This window comes from Mugil cephalus, chromosome 13 (genome assembly GCF_022458985.1).
Source record: "Mugil cephalus isolate CIBA_MC_2020 chromosome 13, CIBA_Mcephalus_1.1, whole genome shotgun sequence".
Lineage (NCBI taxonomy): Eukaryota > Metazoa > Chordata > Actinopteri > Mugiliformes > Mugilidae > Mugil > Mugil cephalus.
In genome coordinates, this window is record NC_061782.1 from 7831578 (window position 1) to 7844994 (window position 13417).

The 13417-nt window shown below is 41.2% G+C and overlaps 1 protein-coding gene across 27 annotated transcripts in view; it reads right to left on the reverse strand.

Moving 5' to 3' along the window:
- The window catches only part of ablim1a (actin binding LIM protein 1a), a 46085-nt gene that overhangs the window by 12626 nt on the left and 20042 nt on the right, over positions 1–13417 (reverse strand). For all 27 annotated transcript variants that reach the window (XR_007113994.1, XR_007113995.1, XM_047603097.1 and 24 more), the window contains exons 2-8: positions 12001–12138; positions 6467–6650; positions 5796–5905; positions 3851–3977; positions 3648–3741; positions 1617–1704; positions 288–352 (exon numbers count right to left, since the gene is read on the reverse strand). Coding sequence is in view for 25 of the 27 variants with exons in the window: in XM_047603097.1 (XP_047459053.1) it covers positions 288–352; positions 1617–1704; positions 3648–3741; positions 3851–3977; positions 5796–5905; positions 6467–6650; positions 12001–12138 (806 nt within the window). In the remaining 2 variants the exon portion in view is untranslated. The remainder of the gene's footprint in view (positions 1–287; positions 353–1616; positions 1705–3647; positions 3742–3850; positions 3978–5795; positions 5906–6466; positions 6651–12000; positions 12139–13417) is intronic.

Sequence of the window (13417 nt, forward strand, 5' to 3'; positions counted from 1 at the left end):
CCCGACCCACAGTTCACACGTACGTCAAAGTGACCACAGGTCAGTATGCACATTTACATATTACACATGCAAAAGCACACGCACACGAAACACCGCCTCAACAGGCAAATTACTTAAACCACAGCAGGTTAAGGTTTAACATTTGAGCAAGGGAGCGATAACAGCCCATACTGAAGCCCTTGTTAAATAATCCAATATTTCCCGTAAAACGCTGTCACGAGACGCGAACAGAGAGGCACATTCAGTCGAGACAAACTCAAGGACAAAGAGAGGTCCCAAATTCCTACCCGCTCCCTGTGCCTCTCCTCTGTTCTGGTGGTGTTCTTGCAGCCGGGATGCCAGACTGTTGATCCTGAGATGGATGGAGGACATAGAGGGGACACGTTCAGAACACATCGATAACATTTATTTATGTCGATTTTATCCACAAAGGGTTACTCACATTCATACAAGTGGATGTTAAGATTACACTTACTCTAACAGATATCACTTGACGATGTAACTATCTCGAGTGTTTGTGTGATTTGATCCTTTTCAATAGACTTCAGTATAAATGTTTTATATAATCACCTTCCTAAATTATAGCCTAAGTCATTTTTTGACAAAAATTCTTTCATATTTTCTTATTTTTATTTATTTATTTATTTTTTGCCTAAATCTTCTCCTCATGATTTTGGCCACCTCTGGTATTTCTGGTCTCTGGTATAAATCTGTCGTATAACAGGTTATGAATGAGTGAATGAATGAGTGAATGAAAGCTTAATTTCAAACATGTAACACAAATAACAAAACAAAGAAAACAACATATGAACAGTTTTTACCCAACATGTTCGAAAAAGAGTTGGAAGAAGCCTAACGCTTACTGAAATATTTGAATATCATACATTTAATATTTGGTTCTGTTTTATTTATTTTTTTTGTAAAACCCAAATAAAATAAAATAAAATGACCTGGGCCATTGTTTTAATTAGGAGAGTGTTTGTCTTTATTAATGATATTCATGCATGCCAGTGGTTTTTCAACTATTTGGTTAGCTACTTTAAACCTGATACAATATGTAAATATTTTTTGTAGGTTTAACTTATTTACCTTTATGTAGTTTCTCTTCTCTTACCTCATTATATTTTATGTATTTTGCACTGCTGTTCCCTGCTGCTGCAACACCTTAATTTCCCCACAGGGATAAATAAAATCCTATCTTATTATCTTTATTTTATCTGATGCTGGTGAACGTCAACAGCTGAAATCAAACGCGTTGTTCGGTAAAGGAAGAGCTGATGACAGAGCGCGGTCCATCATTTTACTCAGACTCTTGTGTGAGAGTCAGTGAAATTAGTTTGTTAAATAGCACAAAAAATAAATCCACCAGCACAATTTATCCTGTATAAGTAGACATAACACAGCATACCAGATCTTACAACAGTTTCCTAGGATCTGTCATGAGCCTTTGCATTCACAAGCTTAGTCTAGTCGTAGAATATTCCTATTTGAGTCAGTAGGTTTTTAAATGGCTTCTTGCCCTTGTGCCTAAAGTGGAGTATGCAGCTCTTCATTTTTAAGTTCAAAAAGAAACGAACAAACTGATTTTTAACAAGCAATGAATAAACATAAGTCACCTTGCAGATACATCTCTTCTCCTTCTGTGAACATCTGATTGCACCTGCTGCATCTCGCACAGCTGGGGTGGTAGTGCTTATCTCCTGCCTGCAACGCACACAGCACAAAACAAACTTGACATCACACGAGGGCGACGATCAATAAAAGCCCGCCGGTGAAGAAGCGAGTGAAGCCGAAATAAACCCGGAGCTCCACCTGCTGCAGCTCAGCTACGCGTCTATCTGCTAACACGCCGCTCGAGCGAGGGACAGTTTCATCAGATGTGATGCGGCCGTAACTGCTATGAGTTCCTTCAAACAATTACAGGCCAGCAGTGGGTGAATTTGTTCCACTTAAAATCCTCAACGTTAAAACAGGTTTTGGTGGAGTTGAATGAGGATCTGTGAGACTATACTGCAGCGTGAAATCATTTAATTCATTCCAGGCAGACATATCGCAAAAAAAAAAAAAAAAATGTTTATAGTGACTATGACCACCGTGACACTCGTCAGTTTAACACATTGGCCCTGCCTTCAAACATCTGAGTGTTCCGCTTTGTGATAATCTGCATAATTCGATCCTGGGAAATGATCTGTCGGCCCGAGCACCTGAATTTCCGTTTGCGCTGATGTGGCACTTTGCATGCAGAGTGCTCCATTATGAAGCCTGCGCGACTTTAACCACGGGTGATAAATAGCCAAATGAAATGTTGCCTGCTGCATAACAGCCCTCACTCAACATTTCAGCAGGAAAGTGGCCACTCGAAGATATGAAGCCTCTGACTAATATTTGCATTTTACATGTTGCTGTATCGAGAAGTTGAGTGAGCGAGTTTCCCTCTCAGGTACAACAAAGGTCGGTGTGTAGTGCGCTCTCCTCGGTTCTCTCCGTCTCTGAGAGCTGCGTTAACCGCCCCAACATTAATAAGCCACTCGCTCTGAGAACAGCTAATATGCAACACACCAATGGACTAATCTTGGTCAGTGATTAGACTGATCAGACAGGCTGGTATGGCTTTAGTCTCGCTGATCCACTGGCAGCAGCTCAGGGGTGAGATGCAGCAGCCTCTTCCTACCGCCATAAAGGCCTGTCTTAGCGCTGGATTACTGTAAGCCCAGCTGGCTGACTAGCAGTCACATTTTCATACCATTAACTGACACATAGCTAAGTGTCTGCAGAACGGACAGGGCTGCACTTGTTGGAGCGGCCAGTGAACAAAGAGAGCGACGGGGACCAGAAAGCGTTGTTTCCCATAAATCTGCTAAAAAACAACATTTTATAAAAGTTTCATAACGGCGGTATTAATGCATAATGACCACTTCCTAAATGTCACATCACATTAGCTGTTTTATGTAATATTTATATAATTTGCAGCGATGCGAGCACGCAGGAGCAACTAGAGTCGGAAAGGAGCGGCAAAAATTAATCTTTTAGTCGAACGGGCTCGTGCCAAGAGTCATTCTGGATCTGTGCTGAGGAGATTACACCGGAGATTATCAAACTAAGGTTTCGCAATTCTGCTGCTCCGTGCAACATACTCCCTCCATGTGCATGGGAAGCAAGTATTTCTTTTAAGAAAGTGGTTATTTGTGAACTTATTTCTGTGCAAAAACCAGCACAAAGCGTGCACACATAACACTTAATTTAGGTTTACTTTAGTAAAAATATCCACTTTTATTGCAGATCTTAAAAAACATGGGAGGGTTCAAGTCACACCATTGTTTTCAGACACATTCCTCTATTTATTCCTGTTAGTTATATGTCTGGAAGGGGTTGACCAATAAAGTTTTAAGCAGATATACCTGTCGTCAATCAACAACAAAATTCACTGTTGCACTCATCTCATGAGATTAGGTAAAAAATGTTTTACTCCAACTCTACAGTTAATACTTAAGAATTCATTCAAACTTACCTTATGCAGGTTTGCATAAAAATCCCGCATGAAATTCATTAACAGCTCTCCTCTAAACCTCGCGCCCCATCTGTCTGTTTTTAGAAGCCAGCGGGCAGCAGCAGAATGTGATAAGTTGATACGTGCGCCTGGGTCATACCTCTAACACCTTCCCTGTGATGAACTGATGACACGCCTCACACTGAACTCCAAAATGGATCTGGTAGTCCTTCTCACAGTAGGGGGCGCCATCCCTGTTGAGGAGAGTGACATATCCAAAAATGAAAAAAAAAAAAAAAAACCTCATGCAAGGCCTGAATTTGACCGAGCAGCCTGTAATTACAGCAGATATGAGCCACTCACTTGCTGATGTACTCCCCGGTCAGCACTTTGCTGCAGGCCTTACACTTAAAGCAGCCCAGATGCCACTGTCTGTCCAGTGCAAGAAGAGCCTGTCCGTTCTTGATGTCCCGGCCGCATCCAGCACAATCTGTGACATAATAAACTGGTTTTAAAATCCTCTCACGGCAACAACAAAATACAGTTTTTTGTGCAAGGAAATATCGAAAGACAGCCTTTAAAAGGAAAAGATAAGATTCTCATCCTGGTCATAAAACAAAGGTTTCTTAAACAGGTCCAGTTGCTTTTGTTTTAGCTTTGTTTTGCCCATTAGACACCTTGTCACTTCGGACCCGAGACACTAGATGGTGATAGAGAGTGGGGAGCTGACAGCTGCCTCCTTCTATCATCCACGTCTCTCTTACAGCCCCATCACATGCAAGCAGGAGGATGAGGCTCTAAAAGTGTAACAAGTTCTGAACGAACAATCTCCTCTTTAATGAAGAGACGTGCGAGAGCAACGCAGGGGGACGATAACCGCGTAAGGCATAACAAGGCTGCGATGATGACGTGAGTGGAATCAGCATGCCTTATTTATAGGTGACCTTGTCTAAAAGCTCTTCAAATGCCAACAGAGACACCAGCAGGGGTGAGAGAGAGAAGGGAGGAGAGAGAGAGAGAGGGAGAGGGGGGCAAGAGAAAGAGGGATGAGGCGAGCTGAAACAGGGAGGGTTTGGGGGCTGCACATCCCTTGCTCCAGAGGAGAGGAAATGCACGGCCATGCATTATTTAGCAGAGCCTGTCTTGTGTTGTTCATGAAGGAACGTGGATTTTCCAGCACCAGGCTGAGCTTACGGGGGGGAAAGCATGTCTGTCTGTTGAAGCTGCAGCCTGCTGTGGGAAACAGATTCTGTTCACAGTCCCCAAAATTTGCCCACCAGGACCGCCACTGATCACTAATTAACGGTGTGTCGCTTGTTTGTTTAATCTTTTCAGAGCTAAGCTAACTAGCTGTAGCTGGAGGTATTGATCTTCTCAATTAAGGAAAGAAAGGAAATAAGTTTGCTGGAAGGCAGGACGTTGGGCAAATGGTGGCTGTAGCTTGTGAATTATTTAATTCACAGTTCCACATGTTTCTATTTCGGAGACTTTTAAATCTCTTTTAATGTGCCACAGGTTAGAAAAATTATGGATTTATGAGGAATTCAAAATTCAATATTTCTTTTTTTTTACTGAAGAGCCACTGAAGGCCACTGAAAAAGCAAAGTTTTTTTTTTCTAAAAAAAAAATAAATACAAAATTCAACTTCTCTAACTACATTTTTTTTTTCAGACGCCCTAAACCTCTTCCGTACTTTTTGGTTCAGTTCATAGACTGCATAAGGATAGACGGCCGAACTGCTTCACAAAAGTGAAGCTAAAGCTAGTAGAGCTCCCCCTAGTGACTGGCTGCACTGTAGGTCATAAGCTCCACCCCCTCCATGTTAGTGGATGAGACTTGGGCCAAACTAAAACACTAAAATACACGTCAAATTTTCAATGATGGTTTCTGTCATTTTGTGTAGTTAATACAATGTTGATGCATGTCCAGGTGTTAACTGTTTGGATAACCTTCATTTTAGTCAGTAATAAATTTGACACTATGGAAACGGGATGTGTAACTGGTGGAGGTAGAGTAGAGCACAGTATTAATTAAATGAGAAAACAAAAATGTGAGTGAGTCTCCACTCTCATTGTACTGCACAGACTCTGGCTCCAAAGTTGTAATATGGTATTGGGTACCAGGTATACCCCAGAGAAATACAGTCAGTGGGAAAATGTCATGCAGGAATCATACATGGAAGCAAAACTTTCCAAAATTCTTGTAACTCTAAAACTTTTGACCGTAATTCAAACTAAAAATCGTTCCAATGCTGGAATTCACAATTGGTGAAAGTCAGTTCCTTCCTGTGCAAAACTTGGGTACTTACTGCTGGAGCCTAGGATGTCCTTTGGTCCTGGAGACATGGGCTCCACACAGTACTGACACAGGCAGTCCTTCCCGTTAAAGGTCACCCTGTCCCCTGCAGGGAACGGTCGTCTGAAAGACATCAACAGGCAGTCAACAAAACAGGAGCCGTGGCCCTGTGGTAGGTGTAAGAGTTAATTAGCTGTGGCTCGCAGGTTGCCTGACGGGGCTGGAGATGACAGGCCCGATGATGCGGATGTGTGTCAACGGTGCGCCTGAGGAGCCCCGTTTAGCCCGGTGATGTGGACATGACACTCAGTGTCCTACTGTACGCTGTCTACTGCCTCCAACTTGAACTTTGTGAGGTGAAAAATTCTGAGGGGAAATCATTCTGAGAATAATTTCATTATTACTATCTGGAAAGTCATGTATTTATGTAGCTGTAGAGAGAAGAGATTTAGGATCAGAATCAGCCTCTCTGGTCTGTGCTTCCACTGAAATGCTCATATTAAGTTACAGCTGACAGCGCAGCCTTTATTACTTGGTGACGCTCCTGTTTTCCCTCTTTTAAGGCCTGCGCTTCCCTCATAGCCGGAGATGTATTCGCTGCTTGATGGAGCTCAATGTTGCCATAGCTTAGTCTGTCAGGGCTGATCCGTGAAATGCTTGGCGTGACAAGAGTGGACAGCTTACTTGCAGATGGTGCAGACAAAGCAGGCAGGGTGGTAGGTCTTGCCCAGGGCAGTGACCACTTCTCCCTCCACGAAATCTCCGCAGCCGTTGCAGCGGGTGCCGTGCATGCGTTGGTAGTCCAGGGTGCACAGATACTCCCCATTCTTCATGAAGAAGCCCCCCTGGGCGAGGTCACAGCCGCACACTGTACGGGACACACACACAAACACCGTCACTCTGCGAGTCGTGTCGTTTAGTGCTCTGCCCACATAACTCATAAATGCATCCGACCATCAAGCAAGCCACCCAACTCCTCCATGCATCGGTGGGTTTGTTAGGACTTTCTTAGGCTCTTTTAATGCGTGAAATGGATGCTGACAAAAAAAAAAACAAAACAGTGACAAATACAATTTAACAGTGCTGTACGTTGCAACGAGAGGCACAACGTAAAAGCCTCTCATCAGCAGTCACATGTAAAAAAGGAACTCCGCGCTCAGTCTCTTGTGTCTATTAATCAGAACTACTACTGCAAAGGTTCTTTCTGTGTCATTTTAGAGGTTGGCTGCCCAATGCCGCAACAATTCTGCAATTGTCCGAGCCAGGAAATAGCCTTGATGTGTTTTTGAAGATAACTAACAAAGAAATACTCAGAAACACCTAGTCAGGCTCCAACTAGCTTCCTTCCATTCATATGCGACCTTGTCATTTACTCAAACATGAAAGACTGACAGAGGCTGAATTACTAATCAGGGGACAATTGGGAGTTCGAGACGTTTTAATGTTGATGTGACATTGAAATTACACTGAGCCCTTGAACGAGAAAAGAAGGAAGGCAATTACTGACTACATTTGCTCCAAGGCCATAATCTGCATGTTGTTTTGTTGGCCACTCTAATCTTTTCATATAGTATGTGTACAATAAAGTAAGATTAGAATCTGAGACCGTGTTTGCATACACAGTTATCTATGTATGTATGAATGGATAATGTTTAAAACATAAATAGATGGAAGTTTTAAAAAGATGTAGATCAGGGGTTCAACGGTTTTCAGGCCATTGACCCTAAACTGATAGAGAGATGAAGTAGGGATCCTCTACCTTCCTACTATATGTGTTCTATTTTACCCTCCTGAGACCCTGTGTCCTCATATGGGGATATTAAGTTTTAGGTTTTGTTGCAGCTTATTCTGCTTCATTTAAACCCATTGTCCTCGCTAGTGGACACTTTAGTCCGCCATCTAGTGGTAGCAAAGTGTCAATACGATAGTCGGTAAAAACATTGGATTCATTCTCCACACCATCACAGGACAAAGGTGGAAAAGGAACAAAACCTCATCAAATTCTATGGTTGAAACTTATTTATTTACGCTTGTTAACGTTTCTACTTTGATATGACGTGCAAATTTAGCCCATTTTATCAACAGCAACGAGCTACAAACTCGCTAATTATCAAGTACTTGTTTGAGGACGTTGGGACTTCATTGTTTGCAATTCTGGTTTTGCTCAGCCATGTTCAGGTATTAAAATAAACAGCTTTATATTTTGTCGCACATTGGTGACTTTATTATAATAATGAAATAATCCCAGTGTCCACATATGAGGACATTGTTTTTTTGTTTTTGTTTTTTAAAAAACTACAACTTCCTGTTTAATGATGAAGCTTGATTTTTATACTTAAATAAAAAATGCAAAGCAAACTAAAGCTTGGGTCTCAGGAGGTTAAACCCCGTCCACTGCTATTTATAAATATACATTATTATTATCATCTTATATTCAGTATTAAGCTATTCCTTATCCCTTTACTAAAATATGTTGGATTCATATTAATGTGTATTTAAAGAAATTTAAATTCTTGTTGAAAATTCCAAAAACATATAAAACATGTCAAATCAACCAAAAACTTTACAACCTCCCCCGTAGTGTCTCCATGGACCCCCCAGGGGTCGCCGACCCCCGTTGAAGACCTTTGATGTAGACGTTACACTCACAATAGACAGTTATTTTCAGGGTTTCAATAAATGTATTTGTTTTTCAAACCTTGTGCATCACAGAATAGTTTCCTCCTTTGTGATGCTTTGTCATGTCAACTCAAAAACCTCTTTAGGAGAATATAATGCAGGAGTGATGGGGCTGAAATAGGGTTACAGCCTCATGTACTGCAGAATATACTCCTTCTTTAGCTTCAGGGTTACTTACAGAAAATGTTTTGAGTCACTGTCATTCAAGTAGCGGTTGATCTCAGTCTTACATTCAACAGAACACCACTAGTGTCTTCAAGGCTGTTTTATGTTGCTAACCAGTGTGTTGTTTGTTTCTCCTTTTGGCCACTCCTACTGTTCTTGCATACTCTCTGATGGATTGTTTTTGTTTTTGCACCGTAAGGGTGGCCTGTTTCATTTGCACTGAGGAGTCCTTTGAATACACGTAGTTCACAGAAACTATTTCCAAAGACATACACCTTTTACCTGCTTCATGATTGTAATTCCTACAGGTTTCCTCCCATTTGGATGTGAATGTCCTCAAATTAAAGCAGAGAGTCTGCAATTTAAACCCATATTATATTGTATAATTGTGACTTGTTCTCATAAACAGCTAAAATAAAAAATATCTCAGTGCCAAATCATACAGTGTAACAACCTTTCTATATGTGAAGTTGTACTGTTGCTGATGCGTAAAACTGCATAATATAAGCACCTGTTTTCCGTGATGATATTAAATGTCATCAAGTTATACAAACAATTAAAACCAAACCTCGCCCTGTTACAGACACATCATTCATTGTATTATGACAAAAAGACTGCATGTCATGGGGGAACTCGGCATATGGTTTGATTAGAATTATATAATAATGTTGCGAACCCGGCAGGGTCCACAATTCCAGCATCACAGAGGGAAATTAAATAGCCTTTTTGGAAATGCCACAGCAAAAAAAAGACGAAAACATTTCGATGTTTGAGATAACCACACCTAATCATTCTTACGTAATGAGCCACGCTAAACCCTGCGGATGAATGGGAGCGGGTGAGGGAAAGAATCAGCTTTAATTGCATTAGGGCTCAGGGATGATGAGATTAGCTGCTAAGCTAACTGAGTCAAAAGAAAACCAGCAGTGGAGATTTGGTGGCCTGTTCAATGTGATGTCTTCAACCGCTTCGGCTTTTCATAAATCACATAAAAATGCAATTTTGGAAACTTTATGGACTTATGAAAGTGAAATTGAATTCAGGGAAGTTGAATGGTTTTGGTTGAGCGCACTTTGTGAAATGAGGAAAAATAATGCAAAAACAAGGTATTATGACAATTGTCTGCCAAGATATTATGACTTTTAAGTGTCAATAAGCTCATTCACCTAGGGATGGGTACAGATACTCGGTACCACAATGGCACCGGTGCTGACACATACGGTAGTAAACAGACTGAAAGGCAATGCAGATTTCGGTCAGGTGCCGACGCGCGTGACATCACGTCAGGTTTTTAATCTGCACAGAGTCGAACCTTCAAACTGTCTAAGGCAGAATGGTCAAAAGTTTGGCTGTGCTTCACCTCAAAAGATGCAGACAGCAATCTACAAGAAGGAGATATTGTGCAAGGTGCAAGGGAGGTAGCACCTCGGATTTGATTAAACATCCGACGACTCATAGCATTTTTGTTAGCAGCATCGCCGCAGAGGAGAGCAGTTGAACCACTGCTGTTTTTATTATGATAATTATGGCTGTTTGTTGTGAATTTTATTTTATATTGGTTAATTTATCTTCTCAGTTGTATTTAAATTTTTTGCCGGTTTGGCACCAGTATCACATAACACCTTAACAGCTCACCCGCCGTGACCAGGACTGACAATTATTATTAGTCAGCCTAAAGGTTGGAGACAGACAAAAGCTCATATAAATTTAGAGTGAAGGATTGTACAGTGAGTCTTTTGGCTATTAAAGCTTGTGTCTTATTTGGTAACTTGAGTGCAGCTCACACGTTCATCACCACCGACTCTAGAAAGGCATGCATGTCCACCTCGAAGGACCGAATTTAGTGCTAATCTCAGCGTTTGTTTGTGTTATTCTGGGACCTTGGTGAACTAAGCTAACTCTTTAACAGTGCTCCAGTCACAGATTAGCTACAAGGGTTTCAGCAGGGCAGGTTCAGCGTACGATGAGGATGCCTTTTCAGACGTGAGTGGTAACCATGATCATGCCAGACGTCTATCAATAATAAGGCTAAAGAGTAGAGAAAGGAGATTGTGTCTTTTAACGACTTCACTGCTTCTTAACATCCTGTGACTGGGATGCTTTTTGGGATTGTGACAGACAAATTGAGCAATTCCTTCAGTTGCACTTTTGTCTTTTCGCCTTATGCGCCATCGCAGTCCTCAACACCTGCGAACTGTCGTACTTTGCAAGTACACAAAGGATGGAGGAAAATCTCCTAAACGCAACTGTTGTTTATCAGGCGGCACAGTGAATGAAAGGCAGCAAATGTCCTACAATTGTGACAGCATCAAATTAGCAATGAATTTTAAAAACTTCACGCTTTAGCGGACAGTTTTCACACGACTCCCACATCTTTTCTTCTCGTTCGCTGAAAGAAAAATACTCTTCCAGGGTTCATTTTTAAATTGTAAACACGCCACATCGTTTACAAAGGATGGACATGGAATAAGGCAGAGCCAAATCACAGGGAGTAAATACTAGAAAGCTATTCAGCAGCAGATTAACCTTGAACCCTCCTCAAACGTACTATTTATTGGACAACATCGAGGCAAAAATGTACACGCACAAACAAACTGCTAGTAAAAGAGCATACATCAATATTTATTTCTGCTTTTTTGTTCTTATAAATCTCTTAAAAATCCTCCAATTTGCTTAAAACTATCATATATTGAATATTTTTCACAATTTTATCCCTTTGAATTCCAGTTTAATTATTCATTCAAAAAATGAACACAAGAAAATAATTATTTTCAAAATTGGAAGCAGCGAAATGATGGGGCTTTGGTGGTGATTCGATTCCTAGAAATGTCAAAGACTAGCAAAAAAAAAAATTGAGTTGATTGCATTAGTATTTTTAATGCGGTGCCAGATGCTCCTTCTGGACAACTTCATGGCCAAAAATGCCTCATTGACTTCCATTAAAACCACATTTTTAAATGTTACTGCAGTTCAAGTACACAACCATGCATTCTATTATCACCCTTTCATTTTTGAAGTAGTGATGCTTCACATGTTCACTGTATTCAGATTCGAACATTTTTCCATTGTAGGCTGATGCATGAAATGTTTCCCAGTGTGGGTGTGTGTGTTCTTCCACAGCTATCTTTCTGAGGATCTTTAGTTCTGAACTATCGGAGTGAGGACATTTGTGCATAAAGGGCTATTGAATGCATTATGCCAATGAATGTTGTCACAAAGATAGCAAAGATGCAAAAATATGTGTGTCCTCAAAAACAAGTAAAGCAAGTAATCAGCAGCAGTTTAGCAGATGACATCATGTATCTTGATCAAAATACTTGTTTGGTGGATTGTTTTTCGTGGTTACGTGCATCATCTCTGACATATTACCGTACCTTTACAGGTGAAGCACTTGAGGTGAAAGTGCTTGTTCTGCACGCGGAGCACCTCGCCCTTACATGGCTCCCCACACTTGTAGCACTGAATCAGGGGCTTCTCTGCGGAGTGGTGGTGTGTGTCCTGCGCATGAGCCACTGCAAAAGACGAGACCTTAACGTTACTACCAAGCTGCGATGTTGATGAGTCATCCGGGATGTCTGTACGTGGTGGTGGCGGTCAGGGCAGTTTTCGTAACATTTCTTTCAGTCTGTTCGGTCTTAGGACAGGCTCTGCAGCATCACAAAAGCAGCAGAGATAAAGACCAAACAGTTCAGAGCCCGTCAGGAAAAAAATAAATAAATAAAAAAAGCACAGAGCAGGGCAGCATAACTTGAGGTTCACGGCTAGATGGTCTCTCTAGAGAGTAACAACCTAAATATAGTCTGTCTGGATGGGTGACGGATGGACAGTCGAAATGCTGAGGGAAGCAGGGCTTGGTAAATGGCACAGTAAAAGGGTATTGATGAAATCTGTTTTACTGTTGAGTTTAATGTTCTTTCATCCTTAAAGGAAAACAAGAGTTATGGTCCGTTTGTTTTCTTTGCCTCGCTCACATTCCCAGAAATCCTCGGACTTTTTCGCCGCGCTTAAAGAGCACATACGTCTTCATACCAGCTTTTGTCACATGCTAACTCTGAATAAGAACATCTGCATAATTTCTGAGCTGAGCAAGAGGACCAGTACTTTCTGTCAAGAGCAGAAACACAAGCAAAAACAGAACAGAAGTAATATTTGGATATCTCCCTGGCTGTAGATGAATGGAACAGCAGCATCCTGCTAATACCAGCTTCTAATGCCAAAAAACCAATTGTCTCCATATTTCTAACTACAGTGACAGAGTGCAGACACCGGAAAAGAAAAGAAAAAAAAAACTAAAGCAGTGCAGCACCTGACAAGACTGCCAGCAGCTCTGTGAGGTTCTATATTTAAGTATAGTGAGGATTTGATGAAACACTTATTTCAGCATGCTAACATGTGCTTTATTGTTAGAAATATCACTTCCATTTGTCTGCACGGAGCAGTTCTTTTAAAAGAAATTTCAATTTGTTGATTACATAACATAAAAAGTAAAGTTATTACCAAAGTCGTGGCGATTAATCCTGCAGAAATGCATTAGTGCATCAACCCAAACTTCAATCCATCAATATATTGGCTATAAAAACTAAAGCTGTAGAGGGTCACAGGGGATTTGAGCATTTATTAACTGGCATTTGAGTGCCAGGGCTAACACAGAAAGAAAAATTACAATTCATGATCACATGCACTCTCAACGGCCAATTCAGAACAAGCGAAGCCAGAAGACCTGGACAGGGAGAACAACACTAGATTAGAACCTTGCCGCTGTGAAGCAGCAGTGTTAACCACATCCACAGA